At 40.7% G+C, this 17,910-nt stretch overlaps 3 protein-coding genes across 3 annotated transcripts; 2 read left to right on the top strand and 1 right to left on the bottom strand.

Moving 5' to 3' along the window:
* Positions 1–668: 668 nt before the first annotated feature.
* On the bottom strand, positions 669–4,018 carry rpl35 (ribosomal protein L35). Its single transcript, XM_053648959.1, has 4 exons — positions 3,958–4,018; positions 3,131–3,267; positions 2,046–2,127; positions 669–864 (listed from the first exon to the last, which is right to left on the bottom strand). The coding sequence occupies exons 1-4, from the start codon at positions 3,958–3,960 to the stop codon at positions 715–717; spliced, it is 372 nt and encodes a 123-aa protein (XP_053504934.1). The 5' UTR covers positions 3,961–4,018; the 3' UTR covers positions 669–714.
* Positions 4,019–4,449: 431 nt separating this feature from the next.
* LOC128622444 (cytochrome b-c1 complex subunit 9) lies at positions 4,450–6,712 on the top strand. Its single transcript, XM_053648960.1, has 2 exons — positions 4,450–4,640; positions 6,377–6,712. Exons 1-2 carry the CDS (start codon positions 4,500–4,502, stop codon positions 6,419–6,421), a joined length of 186 nt encoding a protein of 61 aa, XP_053504935.1. The 5' UTR covers positions 4,450–4,499; the 3' UTR covers positions 6,422–6,712.
* Positions 6,713–8,886: 2,174 nt separating this feature from the next.
* Positions 8,887–17,556, top strand: nr5a1b (nuclear receptor subfamily 5, group A, member 1b). The gene is made up of 6 exons (XM_053648955.1): positions 8,887–9,027; positions 9,225–9,366; positions 9,523–10,205; positions 14,553–14,672; positions 15,653–15,800; positions 16,894–17,556. The coding sequence occupies exons 1-6, from the start codon at positions 8,926–8,928 to the stop codon at positions 17,145–17,147; spliced, it is 1,449 nt and encodes a 482-aa protein (XP_053504930.1). The 5' UTR covers positions 8,887–8,925; the 3' UTR covers positions 17,148–17,556.
* Positions 17,557–17,910: the final 354 nt, after the last annotated feature.

Here is a 17,910-nt window from a genome sequence, read left to right as displayed (position 1 = left end):
CTATCAGTATTTTTGATGTAGAATACTTTTGATATAGTGATTTATTTGATCTTTCAGTAGAAGCAGAACACACAGACACCCATGGGATCAGTAATAAACAACCAGACAAGCCCCATTTTCTGACTTTACAGCAGCGATGTTAAAATTTCGTAGCTGTTACAGTTACGCACATACCCGACTGGTCTTGATAACAGGAACAGTAACGTTTACTTGAACCCAACTGTAATTTTTGTGAAACCAAGAACAGCATTGCTACTGAAAATGGGTGAAGTCTTCATTACAACTGCAGATGGAAGGTGTTTAATAGGTGGAAGGTAAGCTGCAATACCTAACGGTTAAAATAGAATTTTAAGTCCCTGAACCTAAAACTGGAACCCTACTGTGAATGCTCTGTAATTGTTGCCTATTAGTTGGCCATAAATTAGCTGTTCTTCTGACCGCTAAATGCCCTCCCTCCAAACAAACATATATTTCTTTAAAAAAATAAAAAATAAAAAGCTGGGTCCAAGCCAGAAAAGCAAAATTAACATAATTTGCAATCATTATTGCTTAGTATTGCTGAACCTAACTTTATATTTCATGGTAAAGTTAAACCACACATGTTATGAGCAAGTTCTCACAATCCCACAAAACATTGATGTTCCAAAAACCAACAAGACACATGCAGGTCTTTGTCCAGGGGTGGGGCATTTTATTCAAGAACAACACACAGCCTTAAGCCTTGACAGCAAATTTGCGCATGGAGTACAGGCGTGACCTTCTCTGCATCTTCTTGGTCATGAGGCCCTGCTCGTGCTTGGTGAGCTGCCGGCGGATAGCGCGAGTCTTTCTTGGCCTCAGGTCCAGAGGCTTGTACTTCTTCCCCTAAAGAAAGGAAGCAAATGGGAGAAATGGTTAAAATATATATATATATATATATATTCATGGAAGTTAAAAATAAATAAATCCATAAGAACGCTATGCTGGCAGTGCAACAATACAAAAAATAAGAGGGAAACTTGTTAGTCAAGTTACTCTAGTAATAACTAATGGCATTGGGCAGTGTAGAAATAGAATAGAAAATAGGAATAGAAAGAAAAAAAAAAAAAAAAAAATCACCCACCCAAAAAAACCACTAGGAAGACAATTTCCCTAGGGATTTGATGCCTTGTGCACAAAGTTCACTCAAACTCAACCCTGCCCGGAGGTCACGCTATAAAATGAGTCCATGAGAGACGTGGCAAAAACACAGCCCCCTTACAATGGAGGAGCTGCTAGTCATTTGCACGTCTCAACATTCAGGGCTATTTAAAATAAACTCAAACGACCAACTCGTCAGAATTCATGTCTCAGAGAAAGCTGAACTCTGCATTCATTTATTGAAACAAGTCTCTTGCAGCCATTTTTTTTTGTTTGAAATTTAGATACATGCTGGATTTAGAAACATACAGAATTGACCAGCTCTGAAATGATTGTTCTCAGACCCTGACGGAGAAAAGGAGTAGGAGCATTACGCTCTTGGACTCTCATCCATGGATGAGTTGTGTATGAATACGGAATTGTTTAAATCTGAACAATCCATAACACGGGTGAGTGCTTAAGTTTCATCAATCTACCTTTACCATCTCATTTTTGAAATGGGACGATTAAACCAGAATGACCTGACAGACTGTAGGCCGCCCACAGCAGGTGTGTGTCTGAGACACTGCAGTGTGCAGCCATGATCACTGTAGCAAGAGAGTATTCACACTAACTCCACTGATCCAGGAGCCGCGCTGGGTGATCGTCTTGCTGAACATTTCATCAGATATTAAATCTGTTATTATAAAGTCTAGAATTCATAATCATGCCACAACTTCAACCTACTCTGTTCGTTAAGCTTCTACCTGACAAACGAGCAAGAAAAAGGCTGGATTGCCTGTCGCAGAATAAGCCGTGTCTGGGACAAATTGAAAGGCGTACGCAGATGCGTTTCTGCACGGGTCGCAAATGAAATTATAAATGCAAGGTGCTGCTAGTCCGTTACATATACGATACCAATCACATTTCACCCGTGTTACACTCACCTTGTAGAACTTCCTCAGATTCTCCTTCTGGGTCTGGTTGATGACGGTAAGAACTCTGGCAATGGACTTGCGCACAACACGACTAGAGAGACACAAAAACAGTCACAAGGTGGGTCACTGAACGAAAGACCGCATGCAGGCACCAGAATCATTCGAATATTAGCATCTAGATTTAAAGGAGGAAATTTTGCAAATCTATGAGATTTCTGGACAAAGTTATGTCTCAGACTGCTGGGCCTGTCTGCGGCATTAGTAGCAGCAAAATTCATTTCAGACATTCATACAAACGAGCTAAAACAGAATATCAAGTCTCAGGATAGTTCACCTCAAAAAATTTAAATTCTGTCACCAATTACTCTGTGTGGTCTGTGCAAGTCCTAATACCCCGGTATAGTGATGGGGACACTATACTGTAAAAACAGCACTGTCTTTCAGATGAGATGTTAAACCAAGGTCCTGACACTCCGTGGTTATTAAAAATCCTAGGACACTTCTCGTAAAGAGTAGGGGTATAACCCTGGTGTCCTGACAAAATTCCCCCACTGGGCCTCCTCATCATCTCTCCTCTCCACTAACAGCTCGTGTGTGGTGGGCGTTCTCATCCCGGTGGACGCTACACACTGGTGGAGGTTGAGATTTCCCCCCCATACAATCTAAAGCACTCTGTCTAGAAAAGCGCCATATAGATGTAACTGTAACCAACTAATTTCATCCTGAAGATGAACAAGACAATTTTAGAGTTGTTTTGTTTTTTTTGCACAAATAAAACTGGGATTAAACCACTGGAGTCACATGGATTACTTTTATGATGCCTTTATGAACTTTTTAGAGCTTGACAGTTTTGGTTACTTTGAACGGACTTGGGCGGAGGAACAGAAATCTCCCAGGTTTCGTTAAAAATCTCGTTTGTGTTCCGAAGACGATCGGAAGTCTTACGGGTTCGGAACGACACGAGGCAGAGTAACTGATGACGGAATTTTCATTTTTGGGTGAACGACCCCTTTGAATCATGTAAGTAAGGACGCACATTAAGAAGGTGAAGTCAGATTACAAGTGTCAGTCTCACACTAAATCACACAGCTTACATCTTTGAAAGTTTGGAGGCAGCACCACCCGTGACCTTAGCCACTCTAAGCTGGGAAAGTTCCACTTTCAGGTCATCCAGCTGCTTCAGCAGCTCCTCCTTCTTCTTCCCGCGCAGATCTCTGGCCTTGATCTTTGCCTAAAACACAAAAAAAATCACGAGTTTAGGACGAGAAAGCCCAAACCTGATCCTATATAACCGGCATGCAACACAAGTCTGATGAAGTGTTTATATTAACCTCGGACATGAACTTCAATCCAGGAATCTACTCAGGTGTAGACATTTGAGATATTTCACTCAAACAACTTACAGTATTCTTAATAAATATCACCTCAGGAGAAAGTCAGAAAAATACATCAATAACACTAAGTGATAACTGCCAAACCAATGTGGATTAAAGCCTACCAGCTATAACAATGCTAACTCACTAGCTATCATAGACCGTCACTAACTAGCTAATACTACCGTATTACGACTGATATATACTCAAAACTGCAAACAAAGTGAATATTGTAGAGGTAGTTGTATAGTGTATCGACAGACTGGCCGCTCGCAAGCCTCAATATAACTTTTTTCTTTATCTTTATTGATTAATAATTGGAGCTACAGTCTAGCTCACCGGGCCGGAGTGCACTACACACTGCAGCTAAGCTACAAGCAAATAAGAAAAACACCTAACTATGACCATTTCAGACTCGGCGCACAAAATATAGCAACCCAACATTTAAGACAGGAAAGACCAATGTAGAAAAGCCCTTTGTTGACCAATTTAGGGCTTTAAATCAACAAGATTGCGTTAGATTGAAAAGTCTTCATAAAAACCCTCACCATTTTACTCGACGGCCGCCACAAGAAAGGAAGTAGAAGAGGTCAGACAGGAACATCTACCGGGTTAGAGATGGAACGTACCATCCTCTTTATCAAACGGGGGCGGACTATTCTGACAGGAGGACAAACTAAGAGGCTTGTTACAAGAGGAATGGGGCCGATACGATTAATACGATGTCTAGGAATTAAATGTAGACCTACGCTGTTGTTATACTCGATTAATTGAATATTTACAATGAACACGTACTCTTGCTTACTGTATTATTATTATTATTATTATTATTATTATGGGATAAGCGGTACAGAAAATGGATGGATTAATAATAATAATAATAATAATAATAATAATAATAATAAGTACTTGGTACAGTCATGTCAAAAAAGCTTTTTTTTTTAAAATAGTTTTGTGTGTGAGAGAGCAAGAGAGCGCGACGCGCTTCCTCCATTGACTGTCTTTGGTTTCCTCCAGTGTGCTCTTTTCTGATTGGAGGAGACTCGTTGAAGTTCCCGCCTCTTCCTTCCTCACGAACACCCCGAGCAACATGGCGCTGGTGAGGAACGTCTATAACCTGCTGTTTAGAAGAACATCGACTTTCGCCGTCACCATCATGGTGGGAGCCGTTTTGTTCGAGCGAGTGTTCGACCAGGGCGGAGATGCGTTATTTGAGAGTTTAAATCGGGGGGTAAGTTGTTGTTTTTTTTTGTCGCATGCGTGATTTCATTCAACTAACGATGACCCATGTAGCTAAAGCTAACGCTAGCGGAAGACTGACCTTAGTGTAGGTATCAGAGGACGAGGTCCTGGTTCAGTCCCAAATGACTCTAATCTCACATCACTTTATCCAGAAAAGCACAATAGAATATGCAAAATGTACAAGCCAAATTTCCGCTTTAAATAACCTTAGTTAGTTAACTGGCTGTTTGCAGTGCAACTGCTTGTGTGGACATTAAACCCTAAAGTGCCTTGAATTATTATAGCCATTATATTTAAGGTATGAATGAATCCCCCCACTCTGTAATGTACAGTAAATACAATATGTAAATGTAGCTGCCAGCAGCAATACCGGGGTCAAGTCAATAATCGGCACCATGAGCAGCAAAAGAAGCTTTGTGACATGGTTTTGGTTAGAGTTAGATGAACAGTGTATGAGTAGTTAGAAAAAGTACATTTTCAGTCATAAAAAAAAAACATTTATTTTTAAAAATAGCTGCTACTTAGAAATATTTTCCAGTACTTGGTGCTGTTCTGGAACTGCTCAGGTAGTATCTGGACATGATGGTTATCAAACAGGAAAACATTCAAGAGTTATAAGCCAAAAAAAAATGTTTTCTATCTCCTGACCAGTAGGGGGCAGTGTGCCGAATCTCTGCAGGTAACCTCAGGGCCTAATGATGATGCGTCCCAAGTTTCATCACAATCCCTCAAAGCGTTGCAGAGATGCGGCCTCAAATAAAATTTTGCGTGTTCTTCAAATTCGTTGAAGCGCCATTCAAAAACGTTCTGGTTTATCAATATTCTGTGTAACTTTTTGTTGAGTGGATGTAGTTTGGAAAAATGTAGGTTTTCAAAACATTTAAAAATGACGGACAGGAAGTTTCCTTGACCATAATATAATTATTATTGTTCTCGGCCTGAACCACGGAAACTCTCAAGACCAGTCTCATGACCATAGGAAAAAGGAGTCAGTAGCTATTAGCATTTATTGAAATAGCATTATCATTTTTGATATAGGTGGTGCTGTCCGAAAACTTTTTTTGAGTCCCTTCAGAGAATTGTGCCAAAAAACACCTACCGAGATTTGTAACGATACGCCAAGTCCTTCGTAAAATACTGCATTTTATGACCAAATTCAAAATCTCCAACATTGGAATTTTTCATATCATTGGACTTGGAATGCCCCGCTGAATTAATTAGGTGATCTTTATCCTATAGTCTGACATGGAGAATACCGAACAGTCTGTTATAGATTTCAAGAAGATTTTTATTGGGATCATCTTGTACCTTGTGATTAGTAATCAGTTTTTAAAGATTGCTGAAAATGCAGGCTTATCTCACGGTTTTTCCGGTTTGCCACCTAACTTTCCAAGCTCAACCCCTGAAGAAAAAATATACTGTATGAGATGTGCACAAAAGGCATCTAATATTGTACGCAGGAAAACTTGTCACTATGGTTATTGTTCCATTTCCGGGCATTACAAGCTTACTCTGGGCCTCTCCCAAACAGTGCCCTAAACGTTGCAGTCCTGATCACTTCATATATATATAAGAATACTCAAAAGCCTAATTTACTATTCCGATTTTTAAGACTGTCTTGAGAATAGAATATTAGAAAATAAGGACGCCGGTATGTACCCTGTCAAGTGCATTGTATGTCTAATATAGCCTAATTGGTTTGGTCTCATTTTATTCTTTTTCTAGAAACTGTGGAAACACATTAAACACAACTATGAGAAGGAGGAGTGAGCTGAATGTCCTCTAATGTTGTCTCTTGATGGAGCGCCCAGATACCACCACCACCGCGACCACGACCACCACCTGGCCATGTTTCCTGACGAAAAGAAATTGGCTTTGGCAGTGTTTAACGTCGTCCTTTGTGGCACTGGGATCCAGAGAGACTGTTATGATCATCGTGGAATACTCGGAGCCATCCAGTTGCTCTGCCTGAATATTGCATCATATATCTTGTATTCCTTACATTTTGTAAATGTATACTTTAAATTAAGGCTGTGTTAATAAATCGTACATGAGAAGTTACTTTTGGAGCTTTATTTGATCTTTTAATAAGACCTGTGATTCTTTGTGCCTCCATTACAAGGAAAAGAAATGTATTTCAAAGGTTTCCGCCTACTTTTGGTATCTTTAGTTTGTTGAATATTTTCATCAGGGCTTCACCAAAAACTCCAGTGTTGGACCACAAAATCATATTATGAATAGGTCCAATGCTTGCCAGAAATGATTATTTTTTGTGCCATTCAAGATCATGGACAACATTTTTATATAAACAGTTAGGTCCATATATATATTAGGACACTCACATGTTTTGTTTTTGGATGTTTACAAAAAAAAAGTTACAGTTAAATAATGAATATGGGCTTAAAGTGCTGTCTCATCTTTAATTTAAATGTATTCACATCCACACAGGAGGAAGAGTTTAGGAATTACAGCTCTTTAATATGTAGCCCCCTCTCTTTCAAGGGCCCAAAAGTAATTTGACTCGAAAGCTGTTTCATGGACAGGTTTGGCCTGTTCTTTATTTCTTCATCGGTTATGCAGGTAAAAGGTCTGGAGTTGATTCCAGGTGTGGCATTCGCATTTGGAAGCTGTTGCTGTGAACCCACGGCATGCGGTCCAAGGAGCTCTCGATGCGAGTGAAACAGGCCGTCCTTAGGCTGCAAAAAAATCTATCAATCGGAGAGATAGCAGGAACATTAGGAGTGGCTAAATCAACAGTTTGGTACGTTCTGAGGAAAAAGAAGAACGCGCCGGCGAGGCCTGCAGCACAAAAAGGCCTGGACGTCTACGGAAGACAACAGTAGTGGATGATTGTAGGATCCTTTCCATGGTAAAGAAAAACCCCTTCACAACATCCAGCCAAGTGAAGAACACGCTCCGGGAGGTAGGCGTGTTCTTCATTATCCAAGTCTCCTATAAAGAGAAGAGCAAATACAGAGGGTTCAGGACAAGGTGCAAACCATTCATAAGCCTCTAGAATAGAAAGGCCAGATTAGACTTTGCCAAAAAAAAAACCATCTAAAAAAATCCAGCCCGGTTCTGGCGAAGCGTTCTTTGGGCAGATGAAACCGAGACCAACCTGCACCAGAATGATGGGAAGCAAAAAGTATGGAGAAGGCTTGGGACGGCTCGTGAGCTGAAGCATACCACGTCATCTTCAAAACACGGTGGAGGAAGTGTGATGGCATGGGCATGCATTCTTTTCCTGTGTCGCTTCTAAATAGGAAAATGTATGGCCGTGAATGCCTCATGCCAATCACGCATAATTAATTATTAATTGCAACACCTAACTGCTATTTAATGACAACATCAGCAACATCATCAGCAGTCCAAAGCACTTTTCATGATAAAAACCATGTTCGTTATTGCCGATATTGGCTAATATCTATGTAAACGTCAATATGTAGCAGAACATTGTTAAGCCCTTCTTCCTCTACTAATTCGCTAATTCATTGGGCCTGAGTGGGGAATCAAAAGGTCTAATATACAAATGAGTGGCGCCTCCCTAACCTCTGTCTCCAACTGTTGTAGATGGGTAATTCACTGTGTCTGTCACTATGTCTGTCACTGTGTCTTTCACTGTGTCCACATACGCAAAGGTGTGTGTGTGTGTATGTGTGTGTGTGTGTGTGTGTGTGTGGTTAATATAAAGAGCTGTCACGCAACTACATACTGTAGGTGTTACAATCCCAGCAGTTAGAAGCCTTCTTTTTCTGGAATAGTGGTCTTTTGACGGATAACACTGCCTGTCTTTCAACAGGAGCAAAGTGACGGTGACCCCGCAGGTAACTCACGTAGAGCTGGACTTGTTTAAACTTAATTCCTAGATATTTATATAGATATATGTGGTATTTTGTATTTTTGATGATGTTTAAATTGATGGTTTCTCATCATGATCATCATCATCATCATTAATTAAAATAGCTACTCGAATATGGTTTATCAGAACTTAAAAAATATGACAGAATATTGGATGGAAATAACTCGCATTAAATATTTCACTTCTCTCTCTTTTTTTAATTTTTAAATTTTTTTAAAAAAAAATTGATCTCTTGGTATGTACGACCTCTTACATAGGTCAGAATATATATTAATATATTTATATATTTGATAACATTAAAATGATAAGTTTATGATAAATGTGCTGGTTTAAATATAGCATTTGAATTCTGTTAGCATTGCCAGTTGGTGGATGATTGTCGTTGCCTTCTTTCTGCTGTGTGTTGAGAGTCAGGATGGAATGCATCTATAATGTGGATTTGGAAGAGTTGTGCCCAGTGTGTGGGGATAATGTGTCTGGCTATCACTACGGTTTGCTAACATGTGAAAGCTGCAAGGTACAAACTAACACCATTTATATATATATGTATATATTTGAAATAACTATCCATCTTTCAGAGGCCTCAAATTTAAAACAATTTGCAACCTAAAGAGCTCATTGAGAAGCAAGATTTGAAAAAAGAAGTCTTTCTCTGTCTTGTTGATATGCGGTTGTATTCAGAATTTGATATAACATATAGATTTGTGCTTAAAGGGCTTCTTTAAGAGGACAGTACAGAACAATAAGCGCTACACCTGTGCAGAGAGGCAGGAGTGTAAAATTGATAAGACACAGAGAAAGCGCTGTCCTTTCTGCCGTTTCCAGAAGTGCCTTACCGTGGGCATGCGACTCGAAGGTAAGCTCTAAACTAAACACACTGTTTTAGTTAATTAACGGTCTGCAATGGCCGTGAATGCGAACAGTTTATTTTGGAAATGACAACTAAGAGGAGACGAGTAAACCCCTGAGCTTTTGGAAATTTTCAGAAGCTTTTGTTCCTGTTTATTTCCAGCAGTTCGTGCAGACCGGATGCGAGGGGGCCGAAATAAGTTCGGGCCGATGTACAAGCGAGACCGGGCCTTAAAGCAGCAGAAGAAAGCTTTAAACCGGGAGAGTGGGCTAAAGATGGAGTCCATGCCACCTGCCCTGTCATCTACCCTGACAGACTATACACTTAGTAGCATATTGCCCAATCTGCCAGACATTTCCTCCACTAAAAACATCCTCCTAAACATGCCTTCTTCCACCACATCTACAGAGTATGAGCAGGGCCTGTACACCCTACCTGGATGTGCGAGCATGTCTTCCCACAGCCCGCTTCCTTCTCAGTATCCTTACCAATCTGTGCCCTGTCGCATCATCAAATCAGAGTTTCCTGACCACTACGCCAGTAGCAGCTCACCTGGCTCCACTGGGGGATACACTTACACTGATCAGACTCAGACCATGAGCTCACCCACACCACACACAGGCCTGGACTTGCCAGCGTTGGTTTTGGAGTTTGTGCGCTGTGAACAGGATGAGCTGCTGGTGCAGAGTAAGATCAGCACTCACCTGGCGCTTCTGCAAGAGAACCAGAGCTCCAGCAGCATCGAACCACTCTCAAGCTTTGGCCTAATGTGCCACATCGCAGACCAAACACTATTCTTCATTGTGGAGTGGGCACGGAGCTGCAGCTTCTTCAAAGAACTAAAGGTAAGGGAGAAACACATAGCAAGAAAAGGTGAGCAGTGCTACAATGCAGTTTAATGGTACATGGTAAACATTTCCTGATTGTTAACCGCTCGACAGTAATAAGAGCCCTGGATGGTCGTCTGTACAGCCATAACGCCAGCCCCAAGACTAACACTGGTAGAAAATTTACTGCAGATCTAATATCAGCTAAAGTCCAATGCCATTTACACCGCTCCCCGTTAGTGCATCCCAAACACCAACTCTCAACACACTTAGAACAGGAAACATGATCACACCGTTATAGTGAAATGGCACGATAAGGTTTGCAACTGATACGGTGATATGACACTAACATTTAACAGTGTTTGGAGGCTTCACTCAGCAGTTTCATCTTGTATGTCTGTGACTGTCTGAGTCCTCAGGTCCTCCCAGGTGTACAAATGGCTTTGTGGTCATCAATCGTGTTTGTAGAATTCTACCCCAAATACAACTTTGGGGGCAAATACATTTTCACACAGGCCCAGTTGGTATTGAATTGGACTTTTTTTTTTGCTTCAATAAATAGCATTATCGGTTAAAAACTGTATTTTGTGTTTACTCATTTTGCCTTTGCTTTATCTTAGGTCATAATTTCTGAAACGATTTAGTATGAGATTTACACAAAAACAGAAGAAGTCGGGATTGAGGCAAAAATGTTTTTCACAGCACGGTATAATATAAATTTAAATATCTGAGTGGTTTTTCGTTAGCTTACGAGTGGTTACATTAACTTTTACATAAACCATTAGTCAAGTATTTCCTTCTACTGAGTTTTCTTATCCAGCTTATTTAAGCAGTATCAAAGGTATACATGTATAATTCACAAACAGAGGTCTTACCATGCATCACACACACACACACACACACACACACACACACACACATCTGCTGCCTGCTATAGACTGTCATCCTGTCATCCCTGAGTCATCACTAGCAGAAATATATGCCCAGCTGCATTCAAATCTATCTGCATTTAGTCCAGATGCAGTTGAGCTCAGCTTAGTAATAATGGCTGTGGGAGCGGATTTGGGTTCGGCAACTGAGTGCACGAAAACTCTCACTGTGCTGATGGACTGTTTCCGCCTTATATTGTCACACCTGGCCAGGTGAACTAAACACACATATTGAATTTCCTAACAGATAAACAACTTCTGCTTATGAGGAATTACGCGTAGTATGGGTAAATAGGGTTACGTTATTAGAGTGTCCTTATACTCATAGGGCCGTATACAGAGTTGACTTAAGTCATGTCAGTATTTATATGGGGAAAATTCCTTGCGTTGGGGTTAGTGCAACCTTTGTCTTCTGGTAGAGGTAGTCACCACAGTTTGACAATTGACATTGCCTCTGTGTGTTCACCTTTCTTTATAGTCGACTTCTCAACTCGTCTTGTGAACGGGCCTTGCCACTTGACGAAGAATTTAGTGCTTGATATGGGTAGTAAAAATAAGAATTTGAATCTCCTGGTCCTGGCAGGAATTCTGGGTTTGGCCACAGTGAGACATGTTTAAGGTCAGGTACCCAATGCAGACACTGCTTGCTTACCAATAACACATGCAATACGTCTACCGTACTTATCAGGCTGTAGGGATGACCAGTAAAACAGCTGTCTTAACCTAAAGCCATTTCATGCTACATCTTCCACTGATCCTCCCCTGTGACATTGCCAATGATGTCCTTCATCCTAGCCAGGGTGGCACCCCAGTCTGATATCCAGGCATAGAATTTTCTATATTTCTGCATAAATGTGACCTAAAACGTCATCAGATTTTCACACAAGTCCTAAAAGTAAGTAAAGAGAACCCAATTCGACAAATGAGACAAAAATATTGTACTTGGTCATTTATTTACTGAGGAAAATGATCCAATATTACTTGATTGTGAGTGGGAAAAGTATGTGCACCTTTGCTGTCAGTATGTGGTGTGACTCCTTGTGCAGTAATCACTGCAGATAAGCGTTTGGGGTAACTGTTGATCATCTGCACGTCGACTTGGAGGAGTTTTATCCCGTTGCTCAGTACAGAACAGCTTCAACTCTGGGATGTTGGTGGGTTTCCTCACATGAACTGCTCGCTTCAGCTTCTTCCACAACATTTCTATTGGATTAAGGTCAGGACTTTGACTCGGCCGTTCCAAAACATTAACTTTATTACCATTCTTTGGTAGAATGACTTGTGTGGTTAGGGTTGTTGTCTGGCTGCATGAACCACTTTCTGTCATAACATTTTTCTTTAGAATTCAATGGTATAATTCAGAAGTCATTGTTCCATCAACGATGGCATGTCGTCCTAGCCCCTCCTTTACATCTGTGGGCACAGTTTTCACAGGAAATTTCCCCTAAGGTGCAGCCGTACCCTTGGTTCAGTCAGCTTGTCTAGAGATCATGGACAAGACGTTTGTGACTCACTGTGCACAATTCACCAAAAGAGATGCACTGTATGGCCAAAAGTATGTGGACACCTGACCTTCACACCCATATGTGGGCCTTCCCCAAACTATTGCCACAAAGTTAGAAGCACTGAATGCTCTAGAATGTATTTGTATGCTGTAGCATTAAGAATTTCCTTCTTTGGAGCTAAGAGGCCTAGCCCAAACCTGTTCCTGCTTGACAATGCCCCTGTGCTCAAAGCAAGGTTTATAAAGGCATGGTTTGCCAAAGTTGGTATGGAAGAACAGCAGTGGCCTGTACAAAGCCCTGACATCAACCCTACATCAATCCCAGTATTTGGGATGAATTAGAGAAGGATTGCATGCCAGGACTTCTTACCCAACATCAGTGCTCAACCTCACAAATACTCTTGTGGCTGAATGGGCACCAATCCCCACAGCCACGTTCAAAGATCTCGGGGAAAGCCCTCCCAGATGAGTGGAGGTTATTATAACCGCTAAGGGGGGATGTTCAACAAGTACATATTGGTCAGGTGTTCACATACTTTTGGTCATATAGTTTAGCACTGAATGTCTGAAGTTCTCCTGTATCTACATCTTGCAGTGGAGATTTGGCTGAGATCGAGGCAGGATCAGCCAGAATTAAGAGTAAAAAAACACAACTCTGAAGTTGACCATCAGAGATCCAGGTGGACGAAATCTAATGGCCAACTCATAGATGTTTGAGTTTCTGGGATTTATACTGAAACGTGATGTGGCAGGTCAGTGTTTCTGATTATCCTCATTCAGTGCTGCTGATCGCTTGTTGTTTAAAGGGACCCCTTACACCTAACCCCCTGGGACTGTACTTTGGGGACATAACATCAGAGGTTTTGATAACTTTCTGTCCAGCGTCTTCCTGGAGAGACTGACTTAACCCCCCCTCCCCATTGGAGCAGAGTGGCTTACCGTCTGGGTTGTTGGGTATCTTGCAGATCTAGGTTGTTGAGTATTGTGCAGATATCTTCAAGTGAGCTTCAGAGGGCAGTTTATGACTATCCCAGGCAAAAAGTAGAGTTTCTATAAACAAGGAGTGTCCTTCCTAGCCCTTTGTCAGCCTTTATTGTTATGGTCCGTGGCTGGATAGGAAAAGGGCATGTTTTAGGGCTTTTATCACTGGAAAGGTTCTTACACAAATTCACACACAGTGATAGAAAACATTGGGAGAAATGGTTGGAGCAGCTATTATTTACCGTTTGAGAGGTGCTCCAGTAAAAAAAATTAATTCAGTATATCATTTAATTCATTATATCTTGGACCTGAAAGCAAAACTCCATGCATGGGTTGCAGGAGAATTGTTCCTGGCTGAAGAAAAGCAACCACGGCTCTATAATAGATGCTCTGAACAACAGCAGTTCTCACCAGGAGACTAAGTTCCACATCCAGCTCAAAATGACTCACTAAGTGGCAAGGGCCCTTTCAGTGACAAGTTTACACAGTGAGCTGGGGAGGTTTACTGAGAGGTCATGCGCAAACACAGCAGATTTACTACCTCAAACTCCTTCAGTCTTGGAGTGAGATGTTTCATGTTGCTCCGGTGACAGCCCTGGCAGAAAGATATGAGTTGCGTCCGGAGTCTCCAAAAATATACCCCACTTCAATCCCTTTGGACGATCACAATGTCCCAGAGAGTAGAGGTTGGCAAGATATACACTGAGTTTTCAGACAGAATTCAAGGCCAACTGGAATTAATGGTGATCTAACAGTTTTTTGTCCCTTACTGCATTTGGGACATTCCACATGTTGGCTTGCATACTGCTGCATACAATAGTTACGCTTCCCAGCCTCATTTTGGATACCAATATACATTATGTCTGGTGCAGGTATTCCTGTGACTGTTTTTTCCTTGGTACTGACCAGAATGTTTAAAAATTTACCTCTCTCTTATTTACCCTCCCTCAGGTGGGGGATCAGATGAAATTACTACATAACTGCTGGAGTGAGCTGCTGGTGCTTGATTATATCTCCAGACAAGTGCATCATGATGAACACGACACTATATTGCTCATTACTGGACAGAAGGTACAGTTATACACACATACACCCACTAACATACACACACACACACAAAAACCCCTTCGTTATTTTAACATGTGACATACAATAAAGGAAGAAATGCTTACTGATGTTTAACAGGAAAACATACCGGTCAGTTCGGGCCGATGCGATTATTTTCACAAAATCTTGTGCAGATTTTTAAATGATCCAGTCCAAATGTGCACCCTGTTTCATTACTATAAAAACGTATTTATTATACCTTTATTATTTTAAGTATTTATTATATATTTATTAAGCTCATTCAAGAATTTTAGCAGTGTAAAGAAGGCAAGGCAAGGAACGAAAACAGAAAAAAACAGAAACAGGATAAAAAAAATCAGAATATCAGAATCACTGCTTGGGAATGACTGGTAACAAAGATACAGGGCATTTACTTAACAGTGACCGGGAATGTGTGTGTTGGGTGCTGTAGTTCATGGTGGCCATGTTTTTAGCCTGTGTTGTTCTCTGGAAGATGTATGGTGATGACTTTTTTGGTGTTGATGTGACTGTAAACCACTCCCTCCCCATCCCTCGAATTGGGGGGTTTTCTAGGCCTGTCCCTCGGTCTTGATCCTCTGCAATTTGGGTGGTGAGCTTGAAACTCCTTACATAGCAGTGGGTCAAGAACTCAGGAAACAGCATTTTGTACTGTTGTCCATGGGTTCCAGACTTCAGGCAGTCAGTGACCGCAAAGAATCGGCATCCGAGTATTTAAAAAAAAAGAATCCTTATATTTATAATTATGTTAGTTCGTCCAATTACTTTTGAGCCTGTGAAAATGGAGGGACTATGTAAATAAAAGGCTGCAATTTCTAAACGGTTAACGCAATATGTTTGTTAAACCCCCTGATTTACAGCTGAAGGTCTTACACTTCCGTCACTTCAAAATATGCAGTGATATGTCCTCGGGATGTAGAATGGCACCATGTAGTAAGAGTCACCAACATATGTATGTTTGTTAGGTGGATCTGACTTCTTTGCTGACTCAGGCAGGGGTGACCCTGGGTGAGTTGGTGCGAGGGGCACAGCAACTGACCCAGCGTCTTCAGGAGCTACAGTTAGACTGCAGAGAGATCACCTGTTTTAAGTACCTCATCCTGTTCAATCCTGGTGAGACCACGATAACACAATGTTTGTACACGGTAAACATAAGCAGATAATGTGGTATACCTAAAGCTCTGATATTTGGTTTCATGATTACCATACCATGAATCTTTTAATTCAGTACCATCCCTACTGTAGTATTTGATGGTAGCGTGGTAATTTGATATTATTGTGTGATGGTATTGTGTATTGATAGTGTTTTTTAACTGTAGGAGAGGTGTCCATGCATTACAGTGCCCTATGATGGAGACCGCTGTATTACAGTTAGTTCATGGGATTGTGTTCGTATTTTGATTATATTGTGGATTCATACTTAAGTTACATTGTTTGCATAAATGAATGGGGATTAAACTGAAGACCTCCAAATATCCGAACAGCCTTGATATAAAGTTGCTAGGAAAGCGTCGATACAGCTAAAACGAATAATAACATCTTTAGGGTCTGTCAGTTCTTATTGCCGAAGGCTTGAATATTTATGGAGGTACATTTTTAATCTGAGTTAGAATTGATTCCTTTTTTCACTCTCCGCTCCATGCTGAATCTGGTACCGTCTCTGCTAATGTGCGTGAATAAAATATTATCGGAGTATCGGAGTTTACTCGGTCTGAAGACATGCTTTTTGAGCGTCTCAGTCATTCCATCTCCATGATTTGACCCAGGCTAATAAATGTTGCTGTTCGTCAGGTTCTAATCTCTTTATTTTAAAATAAGACTCTCTGAATCACACTATTTTAATGCCAAATGAAGTTCTGTTTTCAATGAAGGGTTAATGGATTAACCCCATGTTGGGGTGTGTGGATGCTTCACAAGAAATTGGCCCTTTATTCTTTTAATTGTCTTAGCTGAGAGTAATTTAGAGCTTACAATGAAACAAAGGCTGATTTTTTGCATTGAGGGCTTATGGATCTTAGCTGTACTATATCAGTGTGTGTGTGTGTGTGTGTGTGTGTGTGTGTGTGTGTGCACTCTTTCTACTCATTCTGTCAATAACTATCACTATATCCCTCACAGTTTCTCCCTCTATCTCTCTCTCTCTATTATTTACCCCAACTCAAACTGTCTGGTCTTTCATCTCTGATCCCTATTCATTTATTGCCAGATGTGAAGCTATTGGAAAACCAGGAATATGTGGAAAACGTGTATCATCAGGTGAATGGGGCATTGCTGGAATACACATTGTGTGTGTATCCGCAGCATGTGGACAGATTCAGTCAACTGCTGCAGCATCTGCGAGAGCTACGAGCTCTAAGCACTCAGGCTGAGGATTACCTGAGCTACAAACACCTCAACGGAGAGGTACCATGCAACAAACTGCTCATAGAGATGCTGCACGCCAAGAGAGCCTATGTCTGACACAAAGACAAGCTACTGCACTTGCACCAACACAAAAATATACCCTCATGGTTACGCACACAAAAGCTCTATGTCCACAGAAGGGGGGTAGTAAACAATTTAATCAGACCTTAAATGGAATACACACTGGACAGCCATGTCTCGGATGACTTTTTATCTGATTGTGTGAAGGTCAAATAAACGTTCCTTAAGTTTTGCCCCCCAATGCTCCTCAAAACCTGGGGTAAAGTCAACAACAAAAAAAAGTGTATAATTAATCATGTTTGCATTTTGTGGTTGTTTGCTACCCGCCCCCTGTTTGATAGACAGCTAAGGTACGCCTACTGTTCGAAAAGACTATGATCATTCAGGGTCAAAGACTATGATCGTTCTAAGTTCTACTTGGAAACAGTCGTAATGAAGAAAAGAAACTTTTCAACCAAACAGACTAGTTGTGACTGTAAATTCCTGAGGTTATGGAATGGTAGTTTGTTCATTATATCTCATAGGCTGTAAGTATCTTTAACATAAATGTGATTACTATTAACAATACTTGTGACATCTTTCCCTGTAAATTTTAAATAACACAAACCTGTTTGATTCAAACTCATTGTCATGTAAGTCTTAAGGCAGTTTTTAAACTCTGTCAATAAATCTTTATGTGCAACATATTTTTGTTGAATGCATTCATGAATTCTTCAAAAGTGTTTGTGATGACATTTGAAATGCTGTAGAGAATATTTTTTGTTGTTTTTGACTTTTATCGAGGTGAAATTCCAACATC

This window comes from Ictalurus furcatus, chromosome 18, assembly GCF_023375685.1.
Source record: "Ictalurus furcatus strain D&B chromosome 18, Billie_1.0, whole genome shotgun sequence".
NCBI classification, from domain to species: Eukaryota; Metazoa; Chordata; class Actinopteri; order Siluriformes; family Ictaluridae; genus Ictalurus; species Ictalurus furcatus.
Note: the sequence above shows the minus strand (reverse complement) of the source record. Positions and strands in the feature narration are given on the sequence as shown.

Excerpts from the sequence above, each read along its gene's own strand:
- rpl35 (XM_053648959.1), bottom strand. Across the intron at positions 2,128-3,130 it reads GCCTCCAAACTTTCAAAGAT|TCGTGTTGTGCGCAAGTCCA; the intron begins GTAAGCTGTGTG and ends GTGTCTCTCTAG. Across the intron at positions 865-2,045 it reads ATCTGAGGAAGTTCTACAAG|GGGAAGAAGTACAAGCCTCT; the intron begins GTGAGTGTAACA and ends TCCTTTCTTTAG.
- LOC128622444 (XM_053648960.1), top strand. The coding sequence starts at position 4,500 with ATGGCGCTGGTGAGGAACGTCTATAACCTGCTGTTTAGAAGAACATCG. Across the intron at positions 4,641-6,376 it reads TTGAGAGTTTAAATCGGGGG|AAACTGTGGAAACACATTAA; the intron begins GTAAGTTGTTGT and ends TTCTTTTTCTAG.
- nr5a1b (XM_053648955.1), top strand. The coding sequence starts at position 8,926 with ATGGAATGCATCTATAATGTGGATTTGGAAGAGTTGTGCCCAGTGTGT. Across the intron at positions 9,367-9,522 it reads CGTGGGCATGCGACTCGAAG|CAGTTCGTGCAGACCGGATG; the intron begins GTAAGCTCTAAA and ends GTTTATTTCCAG. Across the intron at positions 10,206-14,552 it reads GCTTCTTCAAAGAACTAAAG|GTGGGGGATCAGATGAAATT; the intron begins GTAAGGGAGAAA and ends ACCCTCCCTCAG.